This window comes from Diceros bicornis, chromosome 11, assembly GCF_020826845.1.
Source record: "Diceros bicornis minor isolate mBicDic1 chromosome 11, mDicBic1.mat.cur, whole genome shotgun sequence".
Taxonomy (NCBI): domain Eukaryota; kingdom Metazoa; phylum Chordata; class Mammalia; order Perissodactyla; family Rhinocerotidae; genus Diceros; species Diceros bicornis.
The window spans coordinates 16,480,023-16,495,721 of NC_080750.1; the positions used below are offsets into that span (position 1 = coordinate 16,480,023).

General features: G+C 40.1%; 1 protein-coding gene across 6 annotated transcripts; it reads left to right on the plus strand.

The window, feature by feature from the left end:
• The first annotated feature begins 7,522 nt into the window (after positions 1-7,522).
• Positions 7,523-14,142, plus strand: SPRY1 (sprouty RTK signaling antagonist 1). 6 transcript variants are annotated; one of them, XM_058550017.1, is made up of 4 exons: positions 7,523-7,644; positions 8,352-9,169; positions 11,729-11,801; positions 11,910-14,142. In XM_058550017.1, the coding sequence occupies exons 2-4, from the start codon at positions 9,088-9,090 to the stop codon at positions 12,922-12,924; spliced, it is 1,170 nt and encodes a 389-aa protein (XP_058406000.1). In that variant the 5' UTR covers positions 7,523-7,644; positions 8,352-9,087; the 3' UTR covers positions 12,925-14,142. The 6 variants fall into 6 exon arrangements, with proteins under 6 accessions (XP_058406000.1, XP_058406005.1, XP_058406002.1 ...); XM_058550018.1 differs by lacking the exons at positions 7,523-7,644; positions 8,352-9,169 and adding an exon at positions 9,942-10,100; XM_058550022.1 differs by lacking the exons at positions 8,352-9,169; positions 11,729-11,801.
• Positions 14,143-15,699: the final 1,557 nt, after the last annotated feature.

Consider the following 15,699-nt stretch of genomic DNA (forward strand, 5'->3'; position numbering starts at 1 on the left):
CTTTTAAGAACTGCTGCCCATTGCTCTTGACGTTCAGAGCATTCTGACGTGTAAAAAACACTAGCCTTGCTGACTGAGTCCAAAAGTGATTCAGAAGAACTCGACTCTGAAGAAGTTTTAGGAACCCTAATTAATTTATTTTGCTTATATTTTCCTTTCCATGTGTGCACAAGAATGATATATGATAATATCTATGTATAAATCATCATGAAAAGCCCTTTCAAGAAGTATAAAACTCTAAGTGATAAGAAATCATTGTGTCGTAGATTAATTCGTAGCATATTTTTCTTTCATAGTAGTCTATGAAATAAAAGTATGTTGTATAAGTAATGACATCTTAGATTTGATGAAATGTGGTATTTTGGTTATTATTACCTAATATTTGCTTGCTTGTAAATTTTACTCACTCGTGGTCCCTCACTGCTTTTTCCTTCATGACTTTGCAGCTCTATTTCATAAAATAATCACCTTATTCTCTCCATAATTACCAGACTGGCCCAGCTCATTCTTTTTTCTTCTTTATTTTTCAACCAGGACATCTTTTAGGCCACGGCTCTGTTTAGGTCCTGAGCCCCTAATCCAACCCAACTGTGGGAGGGAGAATTATGTGGTAGAGAACACGCCTGCCAGCACTTCTCCAGGAATTTGTCATCTTTGTCTCCCCAGCACTTAGCATAGGACCAAGCATAGTACTAAGACATATTTGCTCAATGAATGTATGAACCAAACTGATCATATAAGACAGGGAAGTCCATGTCTCATTTGTCGCATACAGTTTCACAATGAATTGTAAAGTTTTAAAAATGTTTTTTAAAAAATCACAATAGTGTCTCTAACTTACTTGCTATTATAAATATTTGATCTCAATTTTCTATAATTGTAGTATTTGAGATCTTTCATGGATTAGGTTTTTGTAGTATCAACACACTCTCCTGACTTGGAGAATTTTTCAGTAATCATTTCTATGCCTTAATTGATTAATTCTATAATGGAGCATACACACTGCTTGATATCTCTATGATATAACAGCATAATATAACCAACATTCTATTCCTTGGGTTGGCCAGATATAGTTATAAATATTAGTCATCTCCCATGAGCACATTTCTCCATGAAATTGTTGTTTTCTCCTCCTATTTATTTCAAAATTGAGCAGAAGAAAATGGATGGATGAGATGAGTAATACCTCTCTAACTTCTCTGATGAATTACAGATTCCTTCTCTCACTCCAAAGGTCCTTAACATTGAGTAAATTCTGTACACTTCATGTGCTCAGGTCTCCTTATATGACTGGTTTATTCCCAAAGTAAGTGTCGTTAGTATGACTGACCAAATTAGGTATATTTTACTATTCTTTAAGGTTTTGTTAAAGCCTGTGGGCAACACTTCAATCTATTGCTATCACATCATTTAATGAATAGGCACGCAATGAACGTTCATATCATGGTAGATCTGGCCCTTTCCCTCTTTTTCCACTGCTACCCTGATCCAAGGTCTCCCTACCACCCACTGGATTTCCATATTCATCTCTAAGGCAGTTCTCTGACACCAGCCTCTTCTTGCTGCAATCCACATGGTCAGGCGAGTCTTCTAGGAAGAATCTCTTTGATCAGGTAACTTCTTTGCTTCTAAAATTTCATTTTCCTTGGGATCAAGCCCAAATCCTCATTGTGGCAGTAAAGTCCTTCAGTAATTTGCCCTTACCTTACTTATCCAATTTTGACAATGATAATTTTACAGAAGAAGTCTTCCCTTCCGGGCATGCCAGGCTTGTAACTCAGCTGTGATCGTGATGTGACTGTTGCCTCTTCCCACCTTCTGTGTTTCCTTGTGCCAGGTCCTGGGGTAGGTTGTCTTTTTCTTCTCCTCTCTTATGAATCCCATTTATTCTAGAATGAGATTCAAGTTCTTCCTCCTAAAGTAATTAATACCTTATATTTTATAGCAATATATGCTTTAAGCTATGTGTCAACAAAAATAATGATTTCCTTTCACTGTTAAATCTCCCCACAGCAGCCAGAGATCTTTTAGCATTTTTGAACAGTTTTGTTATTTTTACGTTGACATCTTGTTTTTCTTCCCAGACTTTTATTCAGCTTGAGCACTCATCTTACTCAATATACGTGGCTCCTATTGACTTATGGGTTAACAAAATCCAAATTCATCTTCAGAAGGGAAATATTTTTATAATATTGATATTATTTATAAAATATGCACTACACCACGTACAATAATGATGTACAAGATTGAGATTATTCAAAAGAATGTGATGTTTAGGCCCAGATGATGTTTACAATCGAGGATTTTAAAGAATGGTTTGCCCAACTATGGCATTGTTGGAATAAGTGTGTACCTTTTCTAAGTAACTACTTGGAGTGGGAAAAGACCTTTTTGGATATATTAGTTCTAGTGTGATGGTTAAAATAAAATATCATTACTTTATTATCTTCTCCATTGATATTGTAACTTCAGATAGGCACAGTGTCTTTATGTTTTTTAGATTCCTCAAAAAGCTATCCAATGTATATAATGCATTTTTTGCAATTTTATTGAAAAGTAACACACTAAATCATATTGCAATATTGAAACATAAGAAAAAAAGAATATAAAACACCGATCAATACAAATGCCCAGTTCCTAGGATCAAGCGCATTTTTCAAGTGTTGATTGAAATTTGAAATGACTTATTTTCAACAATAGGTGGCGCTTCACAGGTTTTTGTTAGTTGAAATGCATTGGCTGTAGGAAATATCTCTCTGCTACCAATTTAAAAAATTAATAGAAACATTAGGATTCATATAGTACTTTGGTAATTGACAGAAACTGCATCTGCTACCATATCTGCCATATTTATTATCAAAACTAACATTCTAAAGATTGTCAAAAAGAAGCAGTAGTAAATATACTTTTTGAAAATATATAGAAGGATCATCTGTTTTTTACTTTTCTACTTATTTTCAACTTTTTAGATATTAATTACTTTTTTAAAACATGTATTTGCTTTACTTACTCTTAACGATCACAAAGAGTTTACAAATTTTATAGAAGGGATTTTTAATATTTGCAATGACCTTTATCTTAACGGGAAGTAAAATGTAAATGAATAAAAATTCCAGATAAATGTTAAGGTGATCAGGCTCATTAAATTCCTTAATCTGAAATTATTAGCAGATAGCTGCTCCAAAATCCCACTTAAAACACACGTACACACACAGCAATACAATTATTTAAACCTAAGAGTTCAGCCTTAGAAAAACAAAAGTAAAACTGAATTAACTTGAAACAATTACAAGACAAATAAATTCATTATTTGGGGATGAAGCTCCTAGAAAGAGGGAACCTGAGCTATTTCCTCATCATACAGTGTGTTTGAGGCAATGATAACTTATATATACAGAGCTTTAAAGCTTACCAAGTACTGCATATATATATTCAGTCCACAGTAGCACTATAACTTGGGAAGGCGAAGTATTGTTATTAACTTCAGGTTTTTGATGAGAAAGCAAGCTAAGAAAAATTAAGTGAGGGTCACCAAGCAAGAAAGTAGCAAAGCCAAGACTTGAGTTTCATATCATCTGACCCTACGTCAGGTACTCTTTTCTCAATACCATGCCATTTTCATGCTTGTAATATTGGACATGGGGAGATTATGGACGAATATGGTATATTAGCTAAAGTTATGGACCATGATATAGAAAAATGATGTAGTCAAAACTCATATTTTCAATATATGTGTCCTATCAATATTACAGACCACGTGAAATGTTTTTATAAGTGGAATTATTTAAAATGCTCCAAGAGAATTGCAAATCAAAGAAGACTCTCAATATAAATTCTTTTTATAAAAAATCTCTTGTAAGTTTTTGTGTTTTCTTTTTTCAATATTAGGCATTCTTAAAGAAGGCGTGCCTACAGCCATTTCATCAAATAAATATTCTTTTATTTTCCCAGCTAAAGGATAAACTATAGCCTTTGGAATAGGTTATTTCAGTCGGAAATAAAGATCAAAGTGGGCAAGACCCAGGAGAGGTTTTAAATTGTTTTTGTTTTAACGAAAACATGATTGTGTTTTCTAACTGTTTTATCTTTGGGGGCACTTAGAGGTTTAAATTAACCTAGGTTTTTAGTGCTTGTCTCTGAAGATGAAGATAGCAATAGATAGTTAAGGAAATGAGAGATTAATAACTTGCTGGCCAGAATCAAAGATGATACCAGGTGATCATTATAAGGGCCATTCCATGCCTTGTTTCAGAAATCACATCAGCAGAAGAGATGGCTAATCTTGTTTTCTTGCGAAAATGAAGAACAAGTCAAGTCTCTAAAGGAAACGTTTAATATTATGGAAGAGGAAAGAAGATAGGATTTATTCTTCAATTGGCTAGACAAGAAATGAAGCCTGTTTTGCACTAGGTGAAAGATGTCTCCTTATACGACTTTACCATGTGGGTTTCATTAGTCCAGTCTTTGATATACAGTAGTGATGCAGTTTGTCTGAACTTGCCACTTTGATTCTCTGTAAAGGAATATGACACTTAAGGAATGAAGGGCACCAATTCAGAGCCCTTCCATGTGCATTTCTTTCTTTCCTTACAACTTGTAGAAAAACAGAATCACTTGTGACAAAGTACACAAATGGTTAGTTGTGGAATTATAGAGCTGACAGAAACTACAAATCATTTAGTGTAGTTTACTCAATATATTGTTTGATTTGCCCACTTCCACAATTTGAAATCAATACAGAACATTAGTATTTCAAATAGGGCAGAAGGATGAGAATTACGCTTATGAAAATGAAGAGACTGTTTATGGAAAATTTACAGAATAGGTTGGTCTATTTCTGTCAACTACAAACATTGTTTACAAAAGGAAACTGAAAATAAAATGGCCTATCCTTGCCAGCTTTTCTTGGGAAGTATAGTAATATAGTGACTATTGCCCTAGAAGGAAAGTAGAGACTGAGCATCCATTCCTGGTTCTTCATTGATTTATTAGATTCTTATCGGCTAACTCACCAACTTCTGTGATTATTTTGTTTGTTTCTCAACAAGATAAAAGATTATAGTTATTATCATGACTTCACAGAAGCATTGGGAGAATTAATAAGATTATTTTTCAAGAGCTTGGAACACATTATGGTTCTCCTATTTTGGCAAATAAAGTAGATAAATGACTAAGTTAAGCCTCTCAGTATTACACTTTTTAAAAACAATCCTTAGCAGTTGTGAGGAATTACCAGACTGTTTTCTTTCATTTTACTTTATCCTTTTTTCAAAAATCAAATCAGCAGAAGAGATGGCTCATCTTGTTTTCACATGAAAATGAAGAACTAGTCAGGGCTCACTTTCCATTCCACTATATTCTTTTAGACATATCTTAATATAGTAAACTGAAAATTATTGTAAGATTTTCCCATGGATATTTACATTGTTTTTCCTTTTCAGGAAAATTTTATACTCCAACTATCTATTTCTAGCCAAGGTACACTGTAATTAAACTTACTAAGTAAAGAACAATCTCTATTTTAAGCTAAAAATCTAGAATTTCTACAAAGTCTTACAGTTGCAGGCAATCAAATGGAGAAGCAGGTTTTAAATCTCTTCTAGATCCAGGGTGGCAAGGCTATACTCATACTTATTTGTAATGCAACATTTAGAGCAAACCACATTGATATATTTCAGTGCTAAATGATGTAAAGGGTCATTGGTCAGCTTTGTGCAGCATAATATTTGATTTCTAAATAGAACATGACCCATGATGATGGTGTTATAGATAAAATTTCATGGATTTTATTTATTGTTGTAATTTAAAAATACTTAATCTCATGCAAATTATAACTTAATATATCTGTGGTTGAAATAGTTTGAAGTTTATTTGTAATAGAAATCTTTCAAATAAATTTTTGTAAGATTTATGGAAGTGGAATGTTCAGTGCTCCCTCTCCTGGTTTTATCACATTGGTGAAGTGACCTCTCATCCCAAAATTGTGGTGATAGCTGAGAAGACAATTTTGAAGAACCAGTTAAGTGACTCCGATATGATCTTCTATTTCTGATTTGACTATTCCAAATCCATTAATAATGGTCAAAAAACCTATCCATCATTGGTTAAGGTTCATTACATCCCAAAATATGAGATAGATGAAAAAAATAGAAAATATATACAATAAAGTTGAGTTTATGGTTTTAAACAGCCTGTTTTAATACAATTTATAATATTAAGAGTGATATGTAGCTTATGTCTTCATTTCTTGTTCTGTTATTTTCTATTGATGCTTTCTTTTCGTTGTTGATGGTCGTAACAATGCCCTAGGTTCTTCAGAGCTAATTCCAAATACAACTCTAAATTTTTAAAGTACTCAAACATTTGAAAGTCTAGTATAGAAAAAAAAAATTCAACAGAATCACTTGCAGTTGTAGAAGGAGATTAAAAAAATTACTTTGAACTGAAAATTTCCATACTCAAATTTATGTAAGATTTAGATTCTGGAGTTTTGTTTTGTTTGCTTTACTTTGCCAAAGACTGTAAGATACTTCTGCTATGTAGTACCTGGAAAAAATATTTCCTTCCCATTTATTGTATGTTTTGGGGTTTTAGGTATCTTTCAAAAGTCTCTCTAGAACCTTAAATTTCACATAAAATTTTCCTCATTGCAGCATGAAGTACATGATTTTGATAATAAACGTCTAAAATCCCATAGTTTGTAAGGACACAAAAAGCAAGATTCCTACTGATTAAAATGCTCGTCTTTTTCAGCGACATTATATATGATTAAGAATTAAAACTTCTTGGCAAGTTATTTCTATTTTAATTAATTGCCTTTTAGATGATTTTAAAAAATAATTTTTTTTTATTTTTTGCAAAATTATACAAACATATTACAAAATTGGAGGAATTTAGGATTTTTTTTCATTTTATTGATTTTGGGGGATTATATCACAAACCGAGAGAGCAATTATTTAAAAATCTACAGCAGGAAATTTCACCTTTATGACATGATGTAACAGGACATTTGCAGTAAGGGGTGCCACCTTTTGAACTTCGAGATTTCGCATATTCTGAATTTGCTTTACGTAGGAACTGTAATGTTCCATCATCGTCTTTTTAATATCATTATACATTTTCTCTCCAGCTGATCATAAGTGATAGCTTGGCATACCAGTTTTTAAAATCTTCTTTTATTCTTTAAAATTATTTTCTAATTCAACTTTAAGGGCCGAGACCACCAATCCTTTTACTGAGATTGATAACTAAATTTAAAGGTATTCTTTTAAGACAAACTACATTTGCAGGATTTTCAGAGCAATCTCAAATTTTTAGAGGATGTTTATTACAACGACCATACAGGGCAACATTTCCCAGTTGGTACACATAAACGAAAGAGGAAACGACTGTTGGGGAAATCCTGTTCCAGGTTTTCAGGCAGCCCGTGTGATTGACACATGATATCACTGGAGGCGTGTCTCCGAGCGGAGGTGGAGGTGGAGGCTAGGAGCTGAAATTCTGCGGCGCTGGAGTGGGATCGCTCTGTAAGGCACGCAGTGGTTTGCAGAGTGATAGCAGCAGACAGAGCTCCCTGCCTTGGATAAGGAACAGCTACAGTCGCTGTAAATGTGCCTGAAAAGCAATTTCCAATCTTTGCGTTAGGTAAGAACCGTTTCCTTCCTTTCCTTCCATAGACATTTCAGGAAAGATTAGGTGAGAAATGTTGCACGGAACCGAACATTTCTTTGAACTCGCTTTAGATCTAAGATTACTGGTTGCATTTCAAATTACCAGTAGCATTCCCACTGCTAAAACGACTGCTTTTAAAAGTAAATGCTACCGCTAAAAGAAAAAGCAGGTCCCTTTCAATTTTTTTTTTTTTTACTTTTCCGAACAGTAACAAGTTTAAAATCTGAAACAGTCGGATGTGTGAAAAACAGGGTGGTTTATGCCGAAGAGGGGCTCGGTGGGTGGACCAAATGCATGTTTGTTTAGGCATTGTTGGCGACCGAATCCCGAGCGAAGCAATTGTTTAAAACCTGAATTTCCCGTCTCTGTGTATTGATTTCCAATGTGCAGAGGCGCTGCTTGAACGTTGTTTGAACTCCTAGGCATTCCAAGGGGCAAAAGCACTTCGGCAAAAACGTGCAAGACTGCATGTTACTTTGGTTCGCTGCTGACACGCCGACTGTGCGCCGGCCTGTCAATCACGGGCAGCAGCAACAGCCAGCACATGGCTGCGGGCAGCGGGCGAGCTGGCGAGTGGCCCGCCCCGCTCCACTCTCCGCCCGGGCGACCGAGCGCGCGACGTGTCCAAGTGCCTGGAAAGAAAGGGAAATTAACGTGTTTTTGTCTCTGCTCCTCTGCAGCAGGCATTTCCGCCGTGGACCCGGAGGGTCGGAGGACTGGGAGCGCGCGCTGCCCGGGAGAGGCTGACCGCCAAGACCTGAGTTCCCGGGGACGCCGTGCCCCAACTGGCGCAGCGTGCGGGATCGCCAGCGTGCCTCGACCTGCGCGGGGGCCCAGCCACGACGCCCCGCCTCTTCCTCTGAGAAGCACCCCTAAACCTCGCTCCTTTCACCACCACCCCTAAAAGAGCGGGTAAAAAACTCCCACCCCCCGACCCCCGGAGAGCGGCGGCCGCGGCCTCGCAGGCGTGTGCCCCCGGTCCGCGGACGCCGGTTCGAGCCCCGTCCCGGGCGCCGCGAGTCTCGAGCGTCCGCGCCGTGGACTTTCCCTCCTCCGGAGGCCGCCCTCCGTCCTTCCCCGCGAGGAGCGAGCTGAGCCCGGGAAGCCCTCTCGTCCGAGCACCGCGCGCCCGTCGGCGGCCCGGCACGCACTCTTCTCGCCGCTGTCCCGAGCGACTCGGAGAGCCCGCCCGCGGGGGATTCTGCTGCTGGCTCTGGGCAGGGGGCTGCGGGAGGAAGGCCGGGCGCTGGAGCTTCCTGAGCCGTGAGCGGTGTGCGCCGGCCGCCCCGCGTCTGGGAGAGCTGTCCGCCGCCGCCGGAAGGGGGCCGTGCCGAGCGCTCCTGCCGGCGCTGGGGAGGCCGCGGGCCGACTCGCCGCAGCTCGGGCCATGCCTCCTCGTCCTCCCCGCCGCGGTTGATGCGGCGCCTGCACGCCGCCGCCCGCACCGGGACCTCGGCCGGGTTGCACGGCTCGGCTCCGCGCCCCCGCTTCGGCCTAGGTGAGTGGCGGGGCCGCCTGGGCCCGCGGGGGGGGGGGGGGACGCGGGCGGGGCTGCTCGGCGCGGCAGGTGCGGGCGCGGGGGGCGGCGCGGGAAGGGGAGGGGCGACCCCCTCGGCCCGGGGCGCTCCGGCTGGTTTAGCGGGGAGGGGACCTGCCGCCACCGCGGAGGACGGCGACGCAGGGTCCCCAGTTCCTGGCGCGCTTGTCCTCCCGGGGGACCCTCCACGCGAAAGGTAGACTCAAGGAGGTTTCGGGTGTTCCCCGGAGGGCCCCGGGAGCTTCTCGGCTCGTGCCAAAGGCGAGCTTTCAGTGGAGGAGTCTCCTGCGGACGGGGGACCGGGGAGGGCCGTGTGTGCATGTGTGTGCGCGCGTGTGTGCAGGGGCGCAGCCCCGGCATTTGCTGGAAGCCCCTGCACAGAATGAGTCCGCGCCCCCGCCGCTGCAGCGCTCTCCTCGTTGCGAGAGCGGTGGCCCGGCGAGGGGCGAGGGCACTGCCGCTTTAACGGGGGAAGTCCGCCCCCCTGAGGTCATGGTAACCTCAGCCTCCTCCCTCCGCCCGCCCGCCCGCGCGCGCGAGAGAGAACTTGTTTTCATTCATAACTTTTTCCTTTTCCTTCCTCTCCGCCACTATTTATTCCCCGCCGCTCCCCGCTCGGCTTGCAGAGGGCGCAGCGCCACCGTCGGAGCGCGCGATGTGGCGGCGCGGCTCGGCTGCCCCGGCCCGCTTCCCCCCGGCTCTTTAGGAATCCGGCTTCTCCTTGAAAGTAGGGACAGATATTTATTCGTACCCTTCCATGGCCGGGGCTTGCTTTTGGCGCCTGCGTTAGCTCCGAAGGCTCTTCATGGTTGTAGGAAAACTTGGTGGGATATGCAAAAATGTTCTGGAAATCCACGGTGATCCTTAGGATGTGATGGGATTGTCCGAAAAGGTATTGGATTCGTGTTTTCTGGGGGGAAAACAGTTTGCCGAGAGCGTGTGAGCGGGTTTGGGGAGAGCTCAAGGACTGTCACTGCGTGCAAAGGGGCTTTGCTTCCGATCAGAGGTGGCTCGTTTTCTTTGCTTTTTCTTTTTATCTGGTAATCGAATTCCCAGCCAGCATGCACTTTGTTACAGCTCTCATTTCCAACTCCGATTCAAGTTGAGCCTGGTGTTTTTACTACGCTCTTCAAACCCTTCTCCACGGTTTTTTCTTTCGGCTAGAATCTGACTTAGGACTTTTAGATCCTCTTTGCCTTCAAAGCACCGGGTTAAAAAAGTTCTTTGCAAGGAGGAGTGATATTGCGCAGAATAACGATGCAATATTTTTAACAGTCCTTAAGGACTCCAGGACTAAACCCAGCAGGTTATGAATGTGTTTCTCCTCATTATTGTGCAGGGAAGTTAGAATAAAGTAGAAATTTGGGAGATCTGAGTTGAGAGAATGAGGGAGGGGATCTCCAAGAAGTTAACATATAAGACAAAGTCTAGGGACCTTCAGTTTAGTTAATAGGTGAAATGGTCTTCTTTCTGCTTTATTCCTTAAGCTGGTGTTTTTTAGCTCAAGGGGTAGTGGAGAATGGGCATTTTTTTCTTTAAATTCTTGAATTGAATCTAATCTTTGGAAGGAATTTGTGTGAAAAATATTCTAGTTTACCATTGACTGAAAATGGAAACCTTTTTATGTTTGGTATTTTGTTTTATGAAGAAGATGTTATAAATTAGAAATAATGTACTATTGGTATGGAAAAACAAGTGCCTATTTTTATTAGGATACTGCTGTACTTATTTTATTACAAGACGCACATTGATTCAGAGTTGGCAGTGCTTTTGAAAATCAAGATCTGTCATGTAAATACAGGATTTTTAAATCAGAGGAAATACAGATAATTAAAATGGCCAGGATTTCCCCATACTGCTTTAAAGGCCTAACACTTATTTGTGCATGAAAGTTACCTCGTTATGTGATTGAGCCCTTATTTAAACTTTAAAAAACCCTTTCATGATTTCAAATGCAAATAATCTAACATTCACAGAACTGTACATTGAGTTTTGTGTGCGTGCTTTAGTGGCTATTAAATACCAAGAACTGTTGTATTCATCTATATTCGTTTTTGCATTTTATAGATTGATAATGAGCTATCATTAAAATCCTGTTTTCCACTGAAAATGACCACTTATTTTGAGATTCCATTTTACTTTGAAATTTCTTGGATTTTTTTTTTTTTAGTGCGTGAAGTATATACCTTGACTAATTTCCTCGTCATTAATCCAATTCTTTTAACAGCAAACAGATAACAAAAAGGCATCAGCACCAAAGCCATTCTTAATTTTTTAAAAGTGGATATTTTCCTTTATGGAAAACACCGATGACCTGATACTGAGCCTTCTTTAGATAGAACTATTCCAGTGCTTATGCTTAATATTCCCTAGAGGGCATACTCCATTTTAATTATTTGTTAGATTCATAAACAGGAAGGCATTACTTCTTGATTCTGCTTTTTAGAAGTTGAAAAAACTTCTAATTTTTATGGCATTGGGTCTCTTGCTTACATTCTTCTTCTATGATGTGGTCCTCAGCCTCTCTTGGAATTGGACTCTGGCCAGGACCCCAGCATCATTGTAATCTACTGATGAAGGAGATCATTACCAGGTGGTTTAGGCAATTTGTGACTTGACAGGATTTTTCCCCCAATACATGCTTCCTGTCATTTATTTTCTCTCTCTCTCTCTGTTTTTTTCATTTTTGATTTCCTTTTAGGATTTCAGATGCATGCCAGGTTTCCACTGATTGCCAGAATTCGAGACCACTACACATGGATCCCCAAAATCAACATGGCAGTGGCGGTTCATTAGTTGCAATCCAGCAGCCTGCGTTGGAAGGCCGGCAGAGGTTAGACTACGAGAGAGAGATTCAGCCTGCTGCTATTTTGTCCCTAGACCAGATCAAGGCCATCAGAGGCAGCAATGAATACACAGAAGGGCCGTCAGTGGTGAAAAGACCTGCTCCTCGAACAGCACCAAGACAAGAAAAGCATGAAAGGACTCATGAAATCATACCAATTAATGTGAATAACAACTATGAGCATAGACCTACAAGCCACCTGGGACATGCAGGACTCTCAAATAATGCCAGGGGCCCCATTTTGAGCAGATCCACCAGCACTGGAAGTGCAGCCAGTTCTGGGAGCAACAGCAGTGCCTCTTCTGAACAGGGACTTTTAGGAAGGTCACCACCGAACAGACCAGTCCCTGGTCATAGGTCTGAAAGGGCAGTCCGGACCCAGCCCAAGCAACTGATTGTGGATGACTTGAAGGGTTCCTTGAAAGAGGACCTGACACGGCACAAGTTCATTTGTGAACAGTGTGGCAAGTGCAAGTGTGGAGAATGCACAGCTCCCAGGACCCTGCCATCCTGTTTGGCCTGCAACCGGCAGTGCCTCTGCTCTGCTGAGAGCATGGTGGAGTATGGAACCTGCATGTGCTTAGTCAAGGGCATCTTCTACCACTGCTCCAATGACGATGAAGGGGATTCTTACTCGGATAATCCTTGCTCCTGTTCACAGTCACACTGCTGCTCTAGGTACCTGTGTATGGGAGCCATGTCTCTATTTTTGCCTTGCTTGCTCTGTTATCCTCCTGCTAAGGGATGCCTGAAGCTGTGCAGGGGCTGTTATGACTGGATCCATCGCCCAGGGTGCAGATGTAAGAACTCCAACACTGTCTATTGTAAGCTGGAGAGCTGCCCCTCACGGGGTCAGGGTAAACCATCATGATTTCTGGAGGTGGGTTGGACCTCCTGAACCTCTAGCTTTCAAGCTGTGGCTGTTCAAAAAGATTCTATTAGCTACCGGTTTTATTTTCTTTATAGTTTTTCCCTGTTTCCCGCCTTCTCTTCCCTGTTCCCAAGGTTTGACTCATGGATTTTATTCTTTAACGGATGATCTTCAGTAATAGCGGACTGTGAGACTGCACCTGGCTCCCACTTATGACAAGAGCCTCTGCTATCCACTCGAGAGGGTAATTGAGTGAGAGCCAGAGGGCTTTTGTGTAGCCTTCTTGTTCTGCAAGCAACTTTCCAAAGTTGTGCACATGAACATAACCCCACACATACCCATTCTACAGTGATTTAGAGCTGTGTTTGATTGTGTGCTTTGGGAGCAGGGAAATTGGTTTTTAAAGAAGCAACCGTTTAATTGCTTAAATAAGCTATGTATTAAATCTCTCTCCAGCTAGGGCTGTCTTCAAAGCATTGGACCCTTAAGTAGCATGGGGGATGTATTTTTGTTATAACATAAAAACTTTCCTTTAACCACTGCCCTCTCCTTTTTGCCCCTCAAAATTCTCTCCCCTCAGTTTTGGCATTATCTTATTCTAGAGATGCCAGGTATTTTTTTTTTCCTATGTAATATTAGATTTGCTTTACAATGTAAATCTTCACATTGGAGATATATTGGTTGTATCTTGCTCATCCTTATTCTAGCTTTCATATTTGTGAAGGATTCAACTACCTTCCTTCCACACCCCACGCTTTTCACCAAATTTCTCTTGCCATCAAGGGCACTTGGATAACTGAAGTTGATATTTATAGCTGATCCGTGTGTAGGTGTCACAGAACTATGCTGCCTAAAGTGATCTTGGCTCCTTAGTGGTCCTTTTGGCGCCTTGGTTAGTTAACAGCTCAGTAATTCTAATCTTTTCTGTGTTTTCATTGCCTTAACCACAAATTGTGGTGCTTTTTGTATATTTTATGTATAAATCACAAAGTTGAATTCTGACTATTTTTAAGACAAAAGTCTGTTAAACTTTTTTATTGTAAAGAATATTTATTATGCGAATCTCTATTATTTTATGATATTTATTGCAAAAGACTGTTGAAATGTACTCATGTCTGAATATAACAAAATATCAATACGTAATGGAAAATAAGGTGACACGAAGAAAGTACATATGTTAACTATAATGCAGAAAATATATTAATTAATGAAACTGTCTCTTGATTGCTTCATTTATTAGCCTGTACTATTATGGTGATTTTTGTCATTTGATTTGACTCTTTTTTCATGCACACCCATTTTACTACTTTCCCTTAAGATACCGAATCTAGACACAGATGAGCTCAAATTTTGAACTAGATCTTTCCTGGAAAATGCATTAATCAAAATTTTGTAATTCAAATTCTCTTTCAACCAATGCCCAAGTGAATCACTTTATAAAGTGGAAATTTTTTTGTAATTAATACTAACAGTTACTCCCTACTTTGGCTATTTGGTAAGCAAGAAGTTTTGTGTATATTATAGTTTCTTGGAATGGTACATATCTATAAGTTTTTTAAAATGTTTATCTTTACTCTCTTGAGTTAATCAGAAATTAGTCTTCATCGGCAAAACTTAAAGAACTTAGTTCTGGAGGCATGCTAGGAGTCTCTGGCACTGTCACTTTAATAAAACTTGGGAGTTAGAGTGCACCACGGGGATAGTTCACATTATCGGGGAGATGTTTTACAAACATTTCTGTCCCTACCTTTTCATTTCCTTTAATAAGTCTTTAATGTGGCCTGATCAAATTACAATTCTCCATGTCCTGTGGAATAAGAAATCTGAGGGCCTGAAACTTCATACTATAGAAAAAGGAAATTACTTTTTAGTCTGCTGAAACTACTGCAGAGCTAGAATCTTTGGGTCTGATAAAATTTTGTTCATGTGAATCCTCGTACTCAGTTTCTCTAACTCCCTATGCCTAAGTGATGTGTCAAACCTGAATAATTATCTGCATTTGAGAATAAGATGTTGACATAATTGAAACCCTGGATTTAGGCTATCAAATCTCTTATCCAGCTTTTTGTTGAGGTCATTAGCTCTTAGATGATTTGGCTACTAGTTTTGGGAGTGTTCTTTGTAAATAGGGTTTGGTTTTGTTTTAATTGGACAAGGCATAAGTGATAGAAACTTGTTTTAATGCTTTCCCATCAAGCCACTAAACCTATTAGTTGGTATTGTGACATTTGATATAATCAAATATTTTCTGTAGGCTCTGAAAGCAGGAGCATTTTTTTAAATGAATATTTGTGTTTTGGAGGCTATTTCATAACCTACAGTATTTCAAAATGTGAACTTATTTCCTCTGTACTCAAGTTATGTTATCACTGGTCCCTGAATATTGAGTATTTTGTTGCGATTTGCCTCCTTAATGAAGTGTATAAACACAGACTCCCTCAAAATACTAATTTTTTTCTATTATTCAGACCCTTGGTGTAATTAGGAGTTGGTGTAAGAGCTGTCTGTAGCTTTAATAACCAGACTAAGAAGCTGAAGCTTTTATTGAAAGAAATTTATAACTTTTATGAGAATGACGTCTGCTATGGAGTTTTAACTTCTGGCTATATGCAGGATACATTAAAATTAAATATTAAGATGGTGGTCTACTGCTGCTAGGGCTCTATATGTACTCTGGCGTAATGTCAGGCCCATGTTTGGAAGTAACAATAGGTTCGAGGTTCAGACCTGTAACAGGCTTGTCAGGTGGCAAAGCTTAAACACTGATTCAAAACT